We start from the raw sequence: 20,610 nt of genomic DNA, 5'->3' as shown, positions 1-20,610 counted from the left end.
ATCAGATTTTAATAGATTTTAAACAATCCCAATTGAATGTCATCAGATTTTAAAGCATAATTTAAAATCCCAATTGAATGCCACCAAATTTTGTAGCATAATTTAAAATCTCAATTGAATACCTCAAGATTTTAATGGATTTCAAACAATCCCAATCGTATACCCTCGGATTTCATTAATGCAAAAAAAAAAGAGTTTTAAAATCCCAATCCAATACACCCCTTTTAGTATGTAAAATTTTAATAAAGTTGATTTTAGAGTGTAAAATAAATTATATAATGGAATCTTCGTAAAAAAAAAAACATGAAGTAGACTTTTGAATCATATAAACCGGAGATAAACTAAATGAATTATAAATGATCAAAGTTCGGTTATGAAGTTTAAATATACATCTCACTCAATTTAACTCAGTTTACATGATTTAAAAGCCTATTTCATATATTTTTAATAAGGATTTAAAATGTACAATGTATTTTATAATCCGAAATCATTTCTATTAAATTTTACTTAATATAAGGGTGTTATATTAGAAAATTATAATTACATCATTGGAAGTCAAAAATGTGATAGTATGATCGGCAAAAACCAATTCCATTACAGCATCTCCAAATTGGGGTGCTAACTAAACTTGTTTAAAATGACAAATCATCAAAAATATCATTATTTTATTTTCTCTCTTTTGGCAACTTTTACATAAAAATTTGCTCCAATGATTGGCACCCAAAATTGCCACATATTTGTACAAGTATAACAATATAGAAAACTATATATCTTTACAATGATATATACATTATTTTCTATTTTCTATTTTGAGGGTGCCAAAATTGGTAACTTTATTTGGCAATCCTTCCACTCCAATGAAGAGGCCAAGAGTGCCATGCCACATTTTAGCACATGACACTTACACTCTTTTTGGCACCCATTTCGCATCCATTATAGTTGCTCTTAGTGTAGTATAGAATATTCTGATTTCTAAACCTAATTTAAAATTTTATTTGGATAACACCTAATATAAATTTAAAATTTCAACTGAATATCCCAAAATTGTAATACATTTTTAAAATACGAATTAATACTATCAAGTTTCAAATAAAAAAAATCATTTGAAATCCTAATTACAAGTTATTCTCTTTTGTCAGAAAAAAGTAAAAAATTTACACGTAATTCTTTTACGATTACATGTTCCTTTTCTCTCATCTTCTTGGTCGTTCGCAGTAGTAGGGTTGCAGCAAATAAACGCCACCACTCCACTCCACTCTGATTCTCTCCGCCATATATACACACACGCACTCATCTATACATACAACCTGAGCTTGGACTCTAACAATGGGAGTTTCTCTTCCTCCAAAAGAGGCCACGCTCTTCAAACTCATCGTCGTAAGCTCTATGTGTTCTCACTTCACTTTCAATTTTCCACTATTATTCTACAGAATAAATTAAATTAATTATTAATTGTCGTTTAACTAAATTGTACGCTCTTTTTTCACTAAAACCCTAGATTTTGCTTCTCTTTTGGTTTTTTATTGTTTTGATTGCTCTGTCCAATTTTGAATTAATACCTAGCTCTAATTCAATTAAAATTGGTGAGAATGCTATTATTGGCCTTGTGAACTTAAAATTGAATTGATATTATATAGGGAACTTTTGAGTTGGCTTTAAAATGTCGTATTTGAAGGTTTATATGCTATGCAAGTGTGTTTGCATGTAATGTGCAATCACATGTTTATTGAGAGCGAACACGAGAAGAATGGAGTTTTGATTGAACAAATAGGATGAAGTAAAGACTCTCGAGAAATATGTATTACCAAGTCAACTAAGAGGAATTTCCTTGATGTTGACTAGGACTTATTATCTTTTCCATCACCTGAACTTGTTGCTTTGTGATGTCACAAACATAATCATCTGGCAGCGTTCGTCATTTAATTTAATTTAGCTGGCTTACATTGGATATATAATACACATAGTGAACAATTATCCAAACACAAAATACTATTTTTGATCTTGCTAAGGCAAAGGATTACACTGGATCACATAATATTGCATTCTGAGTTTTCTTAGATCCTTATTGGACATTTGGACGGGTTTGTATACAATGTCCTATACTGTTCTTTCACCAGGAGTTTACATGGTGTCTCTAAAGTCATTATCCTTCCATACGGAATTTTTCATGGCACGAAATGATTGAAATATTGTTCTGAAGCTATCAGAAAAGAATAAATACCTTTCTACTCACAGTTTTGTTGTCAGCATCTTTCTGCTGTTCCTATCTATGACGGAGCTGGCAGATTAAATACTTCCAAGAAGCGTGATAATGTAATAATAATGCCTATATTGTTGCAGAAATCATATGAAACAAAACAATATAAGAAGGGGTTAAAGGCTGCAGACTCTATACTAAAGAAATTTCCCGATCATGGAGGTGAGTAAGAATCTATGCTATTTGTACTCTTACATAGCTTGTTTTTTTCAATATTATATATGCAGGGAGAACTGATATTATAAGCTTATTTGTGTAATTGTACTTGTTTCCCTATATTTGTTCATTTCATTGAAATCTTTTTTCTTCTATATATGCTATCAGTTGTTTGATTTCATTATATGTTCTTTGGCAATATACTCAAAGAGCTGAAGTATTCAACTCAAATAGAGTGGAATCTGTGTTCTGTGTATTACGATTTTCAATTGAAAGAATGAGAAACTGTCACTCTTTCTTGAAGCTTAGGATTTGATGTGCTGCATAATGCTCAGGGTAGTGGTAGTCATGATGAAACTGGAGAAATAATAAAAAACGACACAAGGATGAAATAGGACTTCCTACTGTGGAGACATGTACTTCGAATTTTTTGCTTTATGCATTCAAAATTTGTAGAAAATAATTTAATGATGTGGCGAGGTTCATGACTTTGTTATTATGCAGTAAAGACCACTTATATCTATTTCTGAGGTATAAAAGTGTGTTGTGGTTTTATATGAGATCTACCTATTTCCAGCAGCACAACCAATCTATTTTATTTTGTTTTTATGACATGCCGTTACATGATTCTTTATTTGAATCAAACAAGTGCTTTCCCGAGTTGGTAAAAAGACGTTGAATGTTTTAAATCTAATGCAAATTAGTGATATTAATCTTGCCTTAGTCCTGCTTTCAAGTTTTAGTGATTGCCGTGTATCTTGTTGTTAGTTAGTAGTATTAGTTAGAGATTGTATGTTTTGTAGCCGTTCTTGTTGGAAGAGGAAATAATATTTGTTTTTATGGGTATTTTCTGGACCTAATGTATTAGCAAGTGCTCAAAGTTTCAGAAACTATGTTATAGAATTAACTAGTGTTATTTGTATAATTTCTACACGACTTAGAAATGTTATGATGGACCCCTAATCATGTGCTCACATTTCTAATTGGCTGAATGCCAGAAACTTTGTCAATGAAGGGGCTCACATTGAATTGCATGGACCGGAAGTCAGAAGCTTATGATCTTGTCCGACTTGGACTGAAGGTGAGAAGGTTTCCTCCTTATGTACAGTACTTGCTACATTAACATTTAAATATCACATTTATCTGTTTTGAAACTAAATCTCTCACAATTTCAATACAGAATGACTTAAAAAGTCATGTTTGTTGGCACGTTTTTGGTCTCCTATACCGGTCGGACAGGAATTATAGAGAGGCGATTAAATGCTACCGAAATGCATTAAGGATTGATCCTGACAACCTAGAAATACTCAGGGACCTGTCTCTTTTACAGGTATGCTGCATTTGCAAATTGTATGTGGGCATTAGGATTAAAGTTGGACATTAGTAGTTTGCTGAGCTTTTTCGAGATTCAATGTCATTATACACACACACACATGCATATATATAAAGGTTTTTATATTACAATAATAATAAATTACAATAATAATAAATGAGCTTATAAATGTCCTTCCCCCTCGCATATATGCATGTCTCTCCATACTAACTGGCAGGTATTCTATGTTAAAGTGCTATTATGTGCCCAATGCCACATTTTTGTATACTTTGGCCTTTGAGTGACATACATGGACTTATAAGAATTAGATTTCACAAGTTTGGGAGATAAATCTCTTAGTTCCTTTGTGATGCAGAAAATTGAAAGAAGCAATGACAAAAAACCCTATAAATCAGATGGTACCATATATTAATGGAAGCACTGTGACAGAACAAATGGCAGATATAAAGCCTGATTGTGCACAACATTATGTTTATCTTGCCTACTGTCCAATCAAGAGCAATGCCTGCATTGGTCACCTATCTCAAATATAACAATAGTAATTTTTTGTTGTTGATATATCATTAGATTTTACCCATATGTTAATTAGGGCTGGTGCCTGGTAATTCAGGTATCGGGTTGGGTTGACAGACGCGGATTAGGAAAATTTGACTCAATTCGAACCCGACCGGCACTACCCACGGGTAATCCGAACCCGACCCGACCCATAATAATATATTAATAAATATATTTTTAAATAAGAAATAAATAAATAAGTCCTTTTAATCCAAATAAATTAATTTTTATAAAATCAAAATAAAATATGTATTGAACTTAAATAATAGATAATACAAAATTAATATAAATATATGTATTTTTCATAAATATACAAGACTTTTGTATTATATATACATAATTTCGGATCTATTTCGGGTAACCCGAATTCGACCCGCTTTTTTCGGGTTGATTTTGGGGCGACCCGAACCCAAAAAAGTCCAACCCGAATTCATACTTTGCGGTTCGAATTCGTGTCTGGTTGTCGGGTCGGGTCTGGTATTGCCACCCCTAATGTCAGTTCCAAAATATATGTTAAAGAATACTTGCAAACTATTTAAACTTATATGTAAGTTATGTTTTCTGTCCTAATTTCGGTATTAGAGTGTCTGTCACATTGATATTCTGCCATTAACAGCTGATGGAATTTTATGATTATTCACCAAAGAGGAGCTTCTCTGTTACAGGCACAGATGCGGGATTTGGAAGGTTTTGTGGAAACTAGACAACAGTTGCTAACGTTGAAACCAAGTCAACGGATGAACTGGATTGGCTTTGCTGTAGCCCATCACTTAAACTCCAAGTATATATGTTCTACAATAAATGTTAAAACTAATCATTAGAAACTTAATTGCAGTTTTGTAAATTTAGCCGTGACGCTAACATTAGAGATCTAATGCAATATGTCACAGATTGAATACGTTATTTGTGTATCGCATATGGTATTACCAATTGTTTGTAATTCTTTCAGCAAAGCCTGTTGAGTTCAATTGCATCAATTTGCTCTGATTTATTGTTCAGAATATTTAATTACATAGGAATCAGCTAGATAACGTAAGAGATTATGCATGTTTTATGCACTGACATGTAATAATTGGTGAACTTGATTGTTAATGTCATGGATCTTATATCAGCTTTTTAACCGTTTGTGAGTATTACAACCATAGAATTTTTATTTGTCAATTGTCATCTATTGGATATGATTGTGCCTTTAAATAGTATGTATACTTAATTATATTAGATAGTAAAGTTACTTGACAATTATATGATAAAACATGAAAGTCAAAGGTTAAAATCTTCGAGAGGCAATTGAATTTTTGGTTTAGTTGGATTATTTATTTTTGTGCAATCTTGTCATACTATGTGTTATCAGCAACAACTTAAACATTTGGTGGCTGAAACTAAAGAATCCCCCATATCTTATTTAGATGCAGTACTCATTTTGGTTTATTCTACTTATGTAGTGCATCAAAGGCATTTGACATCCTTGAAGCTTATGAGGGAACTCTCGACAATAATCATCCTCCAGAAAATGAACGTTGTGAGCATGGGGAAATGCTGTTGTACAAGGTAGCTTGCCTGAAATACGAATTTTAGATCGTAAACGCTTTAACGTGCGTGTTCAAGTTTTGAGTCGAATTGTTGTGTCCTTATCCTCTGTTTGAGAAAACATATTTTACGGCAAACACATTTAGTTGCAATGTTTATGAATTATAAATATCCAAGTGGTTTGATCTGACTAATATACTGAGCCTATGCATCCTAAAAACATTCTAACCAGACATTTTTTTGACTAATCCAGTCACAGTGCTTGGTTTTTGTATGCTATAATTTACTTTGTAAACATGAATCAGTACTCTTAGAGCTTAAAATTTTCAGTCTTCCTCTCTCCATTGTCTCTATATATTTTCAAGGACTCTGTATTTTAATAAATGACATGTTGCACGTTAGTAGATGTGTACAGGTTCTCAGTCTCCATGAAATAGTTTAAGAATGACATTACAGTACTTAATTGTAGCAGTGATGCATAAGGTTAGGAAACTATTACACTGTACAAGATGCTTACTGTTTAGTGAAATTTGTACTTTTCAGATTTCTTTACTTGAGGAATGTAACTTACTTGAGAAAGCCCTTGAGGAGTTGCACAGAAAGAAGTCTAAAATTGTAAGTGCTTATTACAACAAGCATTGCAAGTAGGTTATATTTCGGGATGAACCTTAATATGGACTATATTGGTGCTTGTTTCCACAGGTTGATAAGTTGTCCTATAAGGAAGTTGAGGTTTCTCTTCTCGTAAAGCTTGGCCAATTAGAAGAAGGTGAAAAGTTGTACCGATTGTTGCTTTCCATGAATCCTGACAATTACAGGTAATATATTTGTTTTTGTTGTTGAAACTGAAGACTCAAATAACTGCGTTTCTTTAGGACATTATCTACTTAAAGCAAATATTATCTTTTATATTGGGAGATATTTTTCGTTAGTTATATTACATTCCAGCTTCAAACATCAGTTGGGTCTGTAGTAGATGATATTATGTTGAAATAAATTTGTCTTACATTTTCTATTATTTGGATCTATATAGATACTATGAAGGGTTACACAAGTGTTTAGGACTACATTCTGAAAATGCACAGTATTCCTCTAATGAAGTTGAGCAGTTGGAGGCTTTGTACAAGTCACTTGCGCTGCAATACAGTTGGTCATCTGCTGCTAAGGTGTAAAATCCTTTGATTGATTGCCTCTTATTTCATTTTAAGATAATCTTTCATCACCAAATTTGTAATGCAATAACTATTTAGCTGGAAAAACTTTGTCAGTTAATGTCTGTGATTTTTGAAAGATTCATGTGTGCAATCACGTGTCTCCGACCCCCACCTTCCTCATCATTAATGTTACAACTTACATTAAGGAATCTAGCTTTAGTAAAAGTGAAACATATTCACCCACCTTGAAACATAACCTTTAAGAATTATCAAACCTGCAATTTCTTTTGGTACATCTGCCTGGATGTGTACCTTTAATTCATTCAGTTGTTATTCTCCTTGTCTGCATTTTAGGTTTTTTCTATGTATATAGAGAGTACTTAATTGTGTTACCTGACATAGATTTGCATGTCCGACAGTGATTTAATTAGATTTTAGATTTTGCTATAAAGTTGTATATCATAAATCTGTTACATTATGCTTATTGAAATCTGTATTCTTGACCCAGAGAATACCACTTGATTTCCTTAGTGGTGAAAAGTTTCGGGAGGCAGCAGATAATTATATGCGGCCTCTCCTAACAAAGGTAATCCAATCCTGTATCTTCTGTTTGACTGGTTATACTTGTCTCGAGGTTGGAAACTCACAATTTTTATTTCATCTTAGGGAGTTCCTTCACTGTTTTCTGATCTTTCTCCGCTCTATGATCAACCTGGCAAGGTTTGTAAAGGTCTTTAAGTTTCTATATCCGCATATAATGATGACTAAACTATTAATGCTCGTCTATATATTAATTTATTCGGTCCTATTTCTGGTTCGGAACGTTTTGAAAATGATTCCATATTACAGGCTAACATTTTAGAGGAATTGGCCCTTAGGTTTGAGCATTCCCTTAAGACAGCAGGAGGTTATCCAGGAAGGTAACATTAACTTGCTCAAGCTCTTTAGATTGACAGTTGAATCATTTATCATCTTCATTGTTTTATTTAGAATTAGTTATTAGTTACACCTCGTTCCGTTCCAGTTCTGGCTTGGTAGACCCAGCCTTGCTGGATAGGTTAACTACAATATATATTTTATTAGTCCTCTGGAGAAGGTTGATATTAGGTGGTAGATCGCTACGTCAAATTTCTGCCAACCTTTCTTCTTGGGGACCTGTCGTTTTTAAATTTTAATACTTTATTATCTAGTAAGCCATGTAAAACTTATAATTTCTGTCTGTAACGAATGTCATAATTTGCTGCTTGTGTCTTCTACCTACAGAGTAGATAAAGAGCCCCCGTCAACCCTTATGTGGACATTTCTGTATCTTGCTCAGGTTTGTTGCCATAAATTTGGAAATCCGTAGGTGCAATTTTTTGTTTTATCATTTTAAATATGATTTTAACTTTGTTAGTTTTATCATGTTGCACTTGTTTTCATTAATTTTCACCTTTTTGCTAATATTGTTTTCCTTCTTCTTAGAATTATGATAGACGAGGCAATTACGCTATTGCTCTTGCTAAAATTGACGAAGCTATCAAACACACTCCAACTGTGATCGAGTTATACACTATAAAGGTCTGATTATACTTGTGCATTTAATTTCATATGTCTTCAGTATAAATTAATTAATATGCCATCAGTTAGCTTATAACTTTAACTATGCTATGAGAACTTTTTGGTTCTATTTAATGGTCCAATGGATAATATTAAGATAGGTATCTGTTGAAGAAGAAACATGGCAACAACAAATTGAGTTTATAAACTTTACATCAGAGCAAGCCTATCTCACCATGGGAGTGTCTTAAAGTAGGGTTTAAACTCACATTAATCGAAGTTTATGGTTATAGGGTGAATGCATTAGAACTTTTTCCTCCAAAAAATAAATCTTTTATCTAATAAGATGATTTTCCAGCTGTTGATTTGCAATATTAAAAAGTTAATTTGCAACTTCATCTACTTTGTTGCCTTGAGATGAATGTATGCTTGAAAACATTTAACTGCTGTCCTTTTTTCCGTTTGTAGTATTGTTTTTTGCCACCCACTGTGCTAAACTATAGTTTACACTTACGGGTTTCATTGAGTTCTAATGACCACTTGGGTTCTGCTACCTTTCCCTAGCTTGAGAGACCGATGACTTATATTGTTACACCCCAGTTGCACATCTAGTAGAGTGGATTTCTTTTTACTAAGTAAAGCATTTATAATGAAAAAGCAAGATACATGTCTAGGGGCATACCCCATGATATGAAAACCAGAATGCCAAACTCACTAACAAAGCACTACTACCAAGTACACCAACAAATCATGATCTTTTGGGGGCATGTGGTGGGCTTGTGGACTACCCAAGTTGTATACTTGACAACTTGGGCCAGTGTACTTCTGCTTATTTCAGATTTGGAATTCGGAACTTGACCTGATATCTGAAAAAGGCTCAGTCTTTGACCCAGGTTATCACATATATGGTTATACTCAAAGGTTAATGATGCATTAACATCTGGGGAGCTCACATAGTTTAAAGCCTATATGACCAATGGGTCACCTTACGCAAATAGGCATATCAGCTTTCCTACCATAACCACATGAGCTGCAAGTCCTTATAACCTTTAATACTAATTTACCTCCAAGAAAACACATTAGGTTGTTGTATATGCACTGTTTTCAAACTTCGTTACCCACAATTATTGCATGTTTGTGACAGATTTCTTTCATAATCCTTTTTGTTCTTTGAACAAATTACTTGCATCTTTTAAATTTCTGGTCATTGTGCTTCTTCTCTACATCGATAATACGCCATATGACCTATTGCTTAATGAGTATAGTGGTGGCATAACTATATTGCTTGTGAAGGTTGCAATCGAATGTGGTAGATTATTGCCTTCTTTCCTTTGTACTATGATTAATGTATATAGGTAGATGATGCTGTAATTTATTTAGCCCTGTTGGATTTGGGGCGTATTTCTTCTGATTGCTAATATTAGATGTTATCAAAATCAGAGCCGAATTTTGAAGCATGGAGGTGACTTGGAAGCTGCTGCTGCTTTGGCAGATGAAGCAAGGTGCATGGACCTTTCTGATCGTTATGCAAATAGTTACTGCGTGAAACGCATGCTACAAGCTGATCAGGTACTGAGTTGCCAACACTCTTTTGTCTCATTACCAGGCATTTATTATATTTTTTGAAGTGCTGCTTCAGTAATCCATTCTTCTCTAATTGTGACCTCACCTCTTATGATAATTGACCTTTTGCATCGAATGCTTTTAAGGTTATCCTGGCAGAAAAAACCGCTGCGTTGTTCACGAAAGATTGGGATCAGAGCCTACAAGATATGCAGTGCATGTGGTACAGTTTCCTCTGTTTCTTACACATGTTATGTCAGTGCTTAGTTTGACTAGATTGTCAAATATGATGTAAAATTAAATTATTGCAAGGTATGAGCTTGCATCTGGAGAAAGTTTCTTCCGCCAAGGTGACCTTGGACGAGCTCTGAAGAAATTCTTAGCTGTGGAGAAGCATTATGCTGATATCACTGAGGACCAATTTGACTTCCATACTTACTGCTTAAGAAAAATGACTCTACGAGGTTATATTGAAATGTTAAAATTTCAAGACAGGCTTCATTCACATACTTATTTTCGCAAAGCAGCAGTTGGTGCTATCAGGTGGTACTTTCATCTGTTTGCTGGTTATACATTTTACACCTCTTTGTTCAAAATCATGCTGTTCTCTTTGTTCAAAATCATGCTGTTCTCTAAGTGTTGAGATGCTTTCACAATAACTTGGTAATGCAATTTAATCATTTGTCATACACAAATTTGGTTTTGTAAAAGTTCATCGATCAATTACAGTATTCTTCTAGTTTTACATGTTCATTAATTTAGTTAAGCTGCAGGTGCTATATAAAGCTGTATGATGCCCCTTTAGAAACTGTTGCTGAAGAAGATGATATGTCAAAATTACCCGCTTCTCAGAAAAAAAAGAATAGGCAAAAACAGAGGAAAGCAGAAGCCCGAGCTAAGAAAGTAAATCAGACATTCCCTGTTACTCATTATTATTTTTTTTGTTTCAGTTTATTTACTAATATTTGTTTTTGCAGGAGGCAGAAGTAAGATCTGAGGAATCCAGTGTTAATGTCTCGAAAGCAGGAATGCGGCATGTCAAACCAGTTGATCCAGATCCTCATGGTGAAAAGTTATTGCAGGTCTCCTTAAACCCCTCCACTCACAAATTAGGTATAAAAAATATCACTTATCATGCCTTGATCTCTTATATTCTTGAGTAAATATAATGATGTAGGTTGAAGATCCTTTGTTGGAAGCTGCAAAATATTTAAAGTTGCTTCAGAAGCATTCACTTGATTCCTTGGAGACACATTTACTTTCTTTTGAAGTATATATGAGAAAGCAAAAAATCCTGCTTGCCCTTCAGGTAGCTCAATGTTGATGGTAGTCTAAGCCTTTTATTTTCAGCAAATATTAATAAAGAGGGGTTGATGTTTGCCTATGAGTATTGAATAATTATTACTTCAGCATGCATGTGGTGTGTTGCCCTTTAATTATACTGTGCATGTATATAAAGTGTAATGCCTCGAGTGGGAGACAGGAAAGTAATAACATTTGCAAGAAGAAATAAGAAAGGGCTGAATGGTCATTTGGGAGAGTTGGGTCAAAGCAGTTGAGTCAAGGGGTAGTCTGGGAAGAAAGTAAAGGGAGGAAAGGATAAGTTAGAGGAGCAACGGGAAATGAGGGTATCAAGAAAAGTAGTAGGGCTTTGTGGGAGATATCTGGGCATCTCGAATAGTCCAGGCGATTGTAGCTTTTCTCTTTGTAATTGTTCTAATCAGTACTACTCCCTCCGTCCCGGTCAAATCTATACAGTTTCCTCTTTGGGACGTCCCATCATTTCTATACATTCCTAAAATAGCAACTTTTAATAATGTAAAACACTATTACACCAACTACTTTCTTCCACTATCTTCATTTTATAATAATATAAACACTATTACACCCACTATTTTCCCCCCACTATCACACATCTATAATTAAATATAAATGGGTCCCGCCACTTTACTCACTTTTCATCTAACTTTACTCATTTTTTACACTTTTTCTTGGTCTCCGTGTCCACACCAAATGTATACTATCTATTGGGACGGAGGGAGTATATTTCAGTAATCCAACTTCGTAGTTCATTACAAGTGGTATCAGAGCACAGATCAAATGGGGCCGCCGACGGTGAATCAAAGAATGGACGCGATAGAGGAGAGGTTGTCAGATCTGGACACCTCGCTCCTCGCTGCCAAATTGGGGGCGGAGGTGGATGCGGTGGCTACCAAGCTTGAAGGGCGGATTGCGCGCAGTAGGGAGTACAACGATACTCTAATTAACACTATGAGGACGGATCAACTCAAATTTCAAGCTGAGATCCGTAGTTCGTTAACGGAGTTGCAGCTGTTCCTTGTGCCGAGACAGGAGAAGTTCGAGGGGAGCATCAATCACCCAGGATCTGTGATGGCAGGTATGACCACTCCTCTGAATGGGTTTCCTACACCTGGTAGAGGCAGTGAGGAGTTTGTTGAGGGTGGTGGGCGCGTAGATGGCAGTGGGTTTGGGGGCGGTGGCGGATCCGGTGGGGGACCGGGCCACTGGCGATTTCGGAAGCTGGACATGCCCATATTTGACGGATCTGAACCCCGATGGGTGGATTTTGCGTGTTGAAAGGTATTTCCAGTTCTACAAGCTAACAGAAGAAAAGATGTTGGAGGCGGTGGCTGTGGCAATGGAGGGAGACGCACTTCGGTGGTATCAATGGGAAAATAAAAGGCATCCCATTCGGCGTTGGAACGATTTGAAGAATTTTATCTTGAGGCAGTTTAGGCCCCTGCAAGGCGGATCTCTGTACGAGCAATGGCTCGCTATAACCCAAACCACCACTGTAAGTGAATATAGTCGCAAGTTTATTGAAACTGCTTCCCCGTTAGAACGTATTCCTGAAAATTTACTTATAAGACAATTCCTCAATGGGTTGAAAGAGGAGGTAAAAATGGAGGTGAGGCTGTTAAACCCTGTCAGTTTTGAGCAAGCAATGGAGCTGGCTACGAAGGTGGAGGAACGCAACAGAGTGGCGGCGAGTAGGAGGTCGGGGTTGAGTACCATCAGGACGGGCTCGTTGTCAGGGTTCTCTAAAGGAGCGCCCTCAGTTGCCAGTTACTCTTATGGACCTCCAACTAGCCCCCCAATATCTAGAAACTGGGGTGCGAGGTCAATGGACTCTCAGTCTTCAGTAGGGGTGTGCATTCGGTTCGGTTAACCGAAAACTGTCCTGAAAAACCGAAATAATTTCGGTTCGGTTAACCGAAATTTATATTTCGGTTCGGTTTTCGGTAGCCAAATTTTGATTTTTCGGTTTTTCGGTTTTTCGGTTTTCTAAACTCGGTTAACCGAAAACCGAATGGTTAACCGAACTTTTATATATTTTATAAAAAAATTAATATTTTGACTAATAATAGAAATATTATAATTTATAAGTGTGTATGTCTCTGAGTCTGTGACTGTGGGACTGAAGTAGTGTCTATGAAGGTTCCAAACCAAGCTCCTAAAAGAATCAAACAATCAAACTCGAACACGTCGAGGTATATATTCTTGTATCGTCGATCCAGTTTTGTGTCTATATGCTTGAATCGATTTCTTAAATTGATTCATGTTTGAATCTTTGTGGGTATCAGACTATCAGTATATGAATCATCCACTATGCCAGTATGCTTATCATCCTAGGTTTGTATTTTTACTACTTTTTCTTTGTGCGCCACTGCCGATTGGGGGGCTTCAGATTTGTGTGTTTTGTGGCAGAGTGTGTGTTGCTTCACTTTTGTTGAAGTGCTGCAGCCTGAAAGAAACAAAAGATGATATGGTTTTGGTTTTTTTTAAAACTATTTTGGCAGTAATTCTCAGATTGTGTAAAAAAATTCGGTTTATAAATTCGGTTTTCGGTAATAACCGAATTTTAAATTTCGGTTCGGTTATAAACCGAAATTGATTCGGTTCGGTTTTCGGTAGGGATTTTTGTAGAATTTCGGTTTCGGTTAACCGAAAAAAAATTCGGTTTCGGTTTCGGTTAACCGAATGCACAGCCCTAGTCTTCAGTACACTCACCCACACCTTTGTCTCCGGCACGTTCTGTAGCTACGTGGGAGGTGAAGAGGTTGACGGAGAAGGAACTACAGGAGAAGAGGGCAAAAGGCTTGTGCTATCGGTGTGATGCAAAGTGGATGGTGGGGCATCGCTGTAGAAAGAAAGAATTGAGTGTCCTCTTGATTGAGGAGGAAGAGGAGGATGTGGAAACGGGGGACGGAGACCTGGTGCAGTCACCTACTGAGGAGGTGGTCACAGAAGTGTCGTTGAACTCGGTCATTGGGATTCCCAATCCGAAGACTATGAAGTTAAAAGGGGGCGATAGGTGATTTTGAGGTAGTGGTGATGATCGACCCGGGTGCAACGCACAATTTCATTTCCTTAGAAGTTGTGCATGAATTGGGCATTCCTATAGAGCAGTCGGGTCAGTTTGCGGTTTGCTTGGGTAATGGTGACTCGGTGAAGGGAAATGGACTGTGCAAAGGAGTTAAGCTGAGACTGGAAGGAGGAGTAGATATCGAGTCAGATTTTTTGCCCAAGGGGTTGGGCAGCTCGGATGTCATTCTTGGTGTGCAGTGGCTGGAAACTTTAGGGGTCGTTATGACGGATTGGAAGAAGCAACAGATGACATATGAATTCCAAGGAGCACCAGTGACCATTACAGGTGACCCCTCACTAGTCCGGGCGAAAATATCCTTGAAGGCCATGACTCGAGCCTTGAGGAAAAGTGGTGGGGGATTTATTGTGGAGTGTCAGCGAATGGAGGTGATGGAATTAAGGCAATTGGCAACTGGAGAGAGTGGTGTTAAGCAGCCTTCCATTCCAGACTTTCTGGCAAAAGACATCAGTGAGTTTAATCAGATTTTTCAAACTCCGACAGGCCTCCCTCCTTCACGTTCACACGAACATGCCATACAGTTGAAGCAAGGCAGTAATCCGGTAGGGGTCAGACCCTACAGGTACCCCCAATGTCAGAAGGATGAGATTGAAAGACTGATAAAAAAAATGCTGGCCTCTGGGATCATTAAGCCATCAACCAGCCCCTTCTCGAGCCCTGTTCTGTTGGTGAAAAAAAAAGACGGGTCATGGAGATTTTGCGTGGATTATAGGGCGTTGAATAAGGAGACAATCCCGGACAAATACCCGATTCCGGTGATTGATGAGTTGTTGGACGAATTACACGGAGCAAAAATCTTCTCGAAACTGGATTTAAAGGCGGGATGCCACCAAATCAGGGTGCGTGAGGACACCCACAAGACGGCTTTTAGGACCCACGACGGGCACTATGAATTTCTGGTCATGCCGTTTGGGCTGACCAATGCCCCGGCTACTTTTCAGTCGCTTATGAATGACGTGTTTAGACCATTTCTGAGGAAGTTCGTGTTGGTCTTCTTCGATGACATCCTGGTTTACAGTCGGTCGGAAGCAGAGCACAAGCAACATCTACGAGCTGTCCTGGCCAAACTCCGGGAACACCAGTTGTATGCGAACAAGGGTAAGTGTGAGTTTGGCAGGACCTCCATTGGGTATTTGGGACATGTAATATCTGGGGAAGGAGTGGAAGTGGATAAAGATAAGGTGGCAGCCATCTTGGAGTGGGCAGTGCCTACTAATTTGAGAGAACTTTGGGGATTTTTGGGAATGACAGGATACTACAGAAAATTTGTGCGACATTATGCACAATTGGCTCGACCCTTGACGGACCAACTCCGAAAAGATAATTTTGGGTGGAATGCCGAGGCCACTGCAGCGTTTTGTAGTCTAAAGCAAGCACTTACCAACTCCCCAGTCCTACAGCTACCTGATTTTGAGCAGTTGTTCATTGTGGAAACGGATGCCTCGGTGTACGGTGTTGGGGCCGTTTTCATGCAGTTGGGAAGGCCTATAGCATATTTTAGTAAACTGTTGGGAATGCGAGGGCAGCAAAAATCTGTGTATGAGAAGGAGCTTATTGCGATCGTGTTGGCAGTCCAAAAGTGGAAACATTTCTTGTTGGGCAGACACTTTGTCATTAGATCCGATCAACAAAGTCTGAGGTATCTTACACAGCAGAGGGAAATTAATCCCGAATATCAGCGTCGGGTGGCAAAGCTGTTAGGGTATGACTTTGAGATTCAGTTCAAGCCAGGCACAACAAATCGGGTGGCAGATGCATTATCCCGAAAAACTACAGGGGAGATAGTGTTGTGTGCTCTAACCTCCACCCATGAAATTAATTGGGATCAGTTACGCACGGAGAGTATGGCAGACAAGAACCTGCAAGTGGTGATTCGCAGTTTGGCAGCGGGGCATGAGAGTGGGAAATTTGAGTTGGTGGATGACACCCTGCGACTTAAAGGGAGGGTGGTGATTTCTAAACACTCGAAAGTGATTCCTGGATTACTTCAGGAATACCACACCTCCACAGTTGGAGGTCACGCCGGGGAAGTAAAGACTTACTTGAGAGTGGCAAGGGATTGGTATTGGAAGGGTATGCGGAAAACTATAGCCGAGTTTGTGAAGCAGTGCACCGCTTGTCAGCAGAATAAACACAATCAACAGTCCCCAGCCGGGCTACTACAGCCCCTGCCCATTCCCAGTTTGGTTTGGGAAGAGATAACTATGGATTTCATTGAAGGCTTGCCGGTTTCTCAGGGCTATAATGTGGTGTTAGTGGTGGTCGATCGCCTTACTAAGTATGCTCACTTCATAGGCCTTCGCCATCCATTTGACGCTTTCTCTGTAGCCAAGGTGTTTATCAAGGAAATTGTGAGGCTACATGGGTTCCCAGGCTCGATCACTTCGGACGGAGACCGAATTTTCATGAGTACTTTCTGGAAAGAATTATTTAAACTGCAAGGGTCGGAGTTGAAACGAAGTGCTGCATACCATCCCCAAACGGATGGTGAGTCGGAAATTGTGAATAAAGTACTCGAGACATACTTGCGTTGTTTTGTAGGTGGAAAACCCCGGTCGTGGGCTAAGTGGTTGCATTGGGCTGAATTTTCTTACAACACAGCCACGCATTTGTCTTCGAAAGTGAGCCCTTTCAAAGCTCTGTATGGGCGCGAGGCACCTCATGTATTAAGAGTTGATAAGGGGCAAACAATGGTGGATAGTTTGGAGGAGTTTTTGCTGGAAAGAGATGCGATTCTGGATGAGTTACAGCATAACTTGCTGTTGACTCAAGCAAAGATGAAGGTGTCAGCTGACAAACGTAGGAGAGATGAAACTTTTGAGGTCGGGGACCTAGTATATTTGAAACTCCAGCCGTATAGGCAACAATCTTTGGCTCGTCGTCAATTTGAAAAGCTGGCCAGTCGATTTTATGGGCCATTCCAGATTCTTAAGAAAATTGGGAAGGTGGCATATCAGTTACAGTTGCCAGTGGGAAGCAAAATTCATTCGGTATACCATGTGTCACAGCTTAAGAAGGCAGTTGGGCAAGCACTTGTATCTCCTCATATCCTAGAGCAATTGACTGCAGATTTGGAAATGATGGTCGAACCTGAAGAGGTGCTGGAAGTACGACATCGACAGCATGGGTCTAAGCAAGAATTGGAGGTTTTGGTGAAGTGGAAAAATTTACCGGACTTATGAAGCCACATGGGAGGAAGCGGACAGGTTGAATGTGCAATTTCCGGAATTCCACCTTGAGGACAAGGTGATTCTTTGGGAGCAGGGTAATGTAATGCCTCGAGTGGGAGACAGGAAAGTAATAACATTTGCAAGAAGAAATAAGAAAGGGCTGAATGGTCATTTGGGAGAGTTGGGTCAAAGTAGTTGAGTCAAGGGGTAGTCTGGGAAGAAAGTAAAGGGCGGAAAGGATAAGTTAGAGGAGTAACGAGAAATGAGGGTATCAAGAAAGTAGTAGGGTTTTGTGGGAGATATCTGGGCATCTCGAATAGTCCAGGCGATTGTAGCTTTTCTCTTTGTAATTGTTCTAATCAGTACTATATTTCAGTAATCCAACTCCGTAGTTCATTACATAAAGCTTCATTGCTTCTGATGGACCCACTTGAGGGGATATTAAAAATAAAGATTGTCCCTCTGATTTGGGACATGCAGAACATATATCACCTGTTTGATGTACTCATCTAAACATCCTGTTTTAGCGAGATATATAAACTCTACTATTTTAAGAGAAGCACAAAATTTTCAAAATGAACTTTTGGTTGTCTTTTGGTTTGGAATGATGCTATATAATTACATCTACTGCTCTTTACATTTCCCTCTCCATTACTGAGATTATAGCTCTTCTTAAACATGTTAAAAGTTTTTACTTTGCATAAAACAAAGGCTTGTGCTGTTGCTTTACTTTGAATTTTATATTTCTTAAATTTTCTTTCACATTCTGATAGGCTCTGAAACATCTACATCGACTGGATGCTGAGAAGCCAGATTCGCATTGTTGCATGGTAATAATTCATCACCTTTATGAAGTCGCCAATGTGCCTAGTTAGCAATGTTAAGGCGAAAACCCACTGCTTAAGTAATAGTAAATACTTACACTCGTCATAGTACGATTCCTTCCCGTTCTAGTTTCCGCCCCTATCAGCCAATAAATCTACCTGGTGTTTTGGCAATGGTCTTGTCAATATAATTTTCAATTATGGGTTTTGCAGGTTAGGTTCTTTTACAAGGTGGCTTCTATCCCTACTCCAGTTACCGAAGCTGAGAAACTTATTTGGAGTGTCTTAGAAGCGGAACAACCTACTTTCAGGTTTCAATTTTATTGTAGTTTTAGTTTTATTAAATGACAGCTTAGAAACAAGTAATATGAAAATTACTTGATAAATGCATCTTCTGTGTGCTTTTGCAGTCAGTTGCATGGCAAATCTCTCCTAGACGCGAATGCTCTTTTCCTTGAAAAGCATAAAGGTAACTTGGTTTTTTAATACTTATGTGCATACTTTGCACGCTTAGTTTAAAACTAAGACACCTGTAAATATTGGCAGATTCCTTGATGCATAGAGTGGCAGCAGCAGAAATGTTACATCTTCTAGAGCCAAAGAGGAAAGCTGAGGCTATTAAGATTATCGAAGAGTCACCGAACAGTCCTGTACTGAAGTAATGCCTTGTATTTATGTAGTGTTCATCCGCAATCTTTGTTGAATACCATTTTTGTTGGTTGTGCTGGCATACTGTCTAATATTTTTTATTTTTTAATGTTCTTCACTGTTGCTGTATCAGAAGTGTATCAGGCGTAGTGAGAGAATGGAAACTGAAAGACTGTATAGCAGTACACAAAATTCTAGGAACAATATCAGATGATCATGCTGTTGCATCAAGTAAGTCAAGTGACAAAATGCCCACATGTTATCTAGTTATTCAATATTACTTCTCTCTGGAAAATTCTTAAACTTTTAATTTGCAGTCCCATTCAGGGTGATAATTCTTTTTATACTGTAGGATGGAAAAAGAGATGCAGTGAGTACTTCCCATACTCAACATACTTTGAAGGTAGTCAGAGTTCCGTGGTTACCAAAAACCGGGTAACTGATAACAATGTAAACGGAGGCATGAATCATCTAAAAGCTGATCAGAATGCAGCCCCTCTTTCGACAAATGGAAAATTAGAAAATATAGAGGCACTTAAGAACCTTGCCATCTAATCACACACAATATATGTATGTGCAAGAGAATACATCCATGTCAAGTTACTGATTGGAGATGCCCCTCCGGCAAAAGTTGATCTTAGTAGAGCTTGCCAGGGAACCATTATCCAGATTTATGCAAATTCCAAGGTGATGCTGTCATATGTTTGCTGATATAACCCTCAAAGGATGTTCGAGTCGCATAATTTAATATTCCTTGGAAATGTGTATGTTATCAGATGACGCATATCTCAAGTACATTTGAATCCCTTCCAGGAGAGAAGAGGGTTATATGTTTTTTTTATTGCAGGAACTGCACAGCTCGAGGTTATAGACTCATGTCAAACATAGAACAAATACCCTGCAGTAAATTATCTGAGAGAGCATGTTGTATTTGCTAAAGCCTCCCTTTTTGTTGCCCATTAAGCTGACATGTATAATGTACTATACAGAGTAGTCTCAAGTAAATGAAATTTTTTGAGAAGATGTCATAGTACAAGATATGTTTTCTGCTCCCATTTGATTGATTTCACTTTATGTTCAGAAGGGTAAACATTAAAGATTTAGGCTGTGTTCACTTCATGAAATGGAATGAGGGGAGAATAAGATGAAAAATTATATAGAAGTTTTAAGGAGAAAGAAGAAAGTATGAGATAACGGTGACAAATATGAATGCAGTTACTTTTTTTGTGAGAAAGATTGTGAAGAAACATGATGTTGAATTGGAATGAGTATTCCTTCCGAAACATGTGGGTTAGAGTTATAGTTAAAATAGTAATGTTGGAATGATTGAAGGAATGACAATTATATACATTTTCTTTGATCAACACCATTTTACTATATTAGAGTACAAAATTTATTCCATTCTTTCCCACGCCGTTCAGTGAACACAATCTTAGCCTGTTCCATTGGATCTCAACTTTTTGCACATGGAATATA

General features: G+C 37.6%; 1 protein-coding gene across 2 annotated transcripts; it reads left to right on the top strand.

The window, feature by feature from the left end:
- The first annotated feature begins 1,156 nt into the window (after positions 1-1,156).
- Positions 1,157-20,157, top strand: LOC108227862 (N-terminal acetyltransferase A complex auxiliary subunit NAA15). Of its 2 annotated transcripts, none has more exons than XM_017403227.2 (26): positions 1,157-1,377; positions 2,341-2,419; positions 3,412-3,494; positions 3,594-3,743; positions 4,967-5,082; positions 5,744-5,849; positions 6,372-6,443; positions 6,531-6,646; positions 6,862-6,994; positions 7,491-7,568; positions 7,649-7,702; positions 7,832-7,902; positions 8,246-8,300; positions 8,447-8,542; positions 9,962-10,090; positions 10,231-10,307; positions 10,397-10,627; positions 10,858-10,987; positions 11,062-11,166; positions 11,262-11,393; positions 18,436-18,492; positions 18,700-18,797; positions 18,897-18,955; positions 19,033-19,144; positions 19,268-19,365; positions 19,487-20,157. In XM_017403227.2, exons 1-26 carry the CDS (start codon positions 1,327-1,329, stop codon positions 19,687-19,689), a joined length of 2,691 nt encoding a protein of 896 aa, XP_017258716.1. In that variant the 5' UTR covers positions 1,157-1,326; the 3' UTR covers positions 19,690-20,157. The 2 variants fall into 2 exon arrangements, with proteins under 2 accessions (XP_017258716.1, XP_063935718.1); XM_064079648.1 differs by having other exon boundaries at positions 1,189-1,377; positions 19,271-19,365; positions 19,487-19,843.
- The last annotated feature ends 453 nt before the right edge of the window (positions 20,158-20,610 follow it).

The sequence above is a fragment of the Daucus carota genome, chromosome 6, assembly GCF_001625215.2.
Source record: "Daucus carota subsp. sativus chromosome 6, DH1 v3.0, whole genome shotgun sequence".
NCBI classification, from domain to species: Eukaryota; Viridiplantae; Streptophyta; class Magnoliopsida; order Apiales; family Apiaceae; genus Daucus; species Daucus carota.
The sequence above is the reverse complement of the archived record's forward strand: the minus strand, read 5'-3'. Positions and strand labels throughout refer to the sequence as shown.

Excerpts from the sequence above, each read along its gene's own strand:
- LOC108227862 (XM_017403227.2), top strand. The coding sequence starts at position 1,327 with ATGGGAGTTTCTCTTCCTCCAAAAGAGGCCACGCTCTTCAAACTCATC. Across the intron at positions 2,420-3,411 it reads GAAATTTCCCGATCATGGAG|AAACTTTGTCAATGAAGGGG; the intron begins GTGAGTAAGAAT and ends GCTGAATGCCAG. Across the intron at positions 7,703-7,831 it reads TCTATGATCAACCTGGCAAG|GCTAACATTTTAGAGGAATT; the intron begins GTTTGTAAAGGT and ends TCCATATTACAG.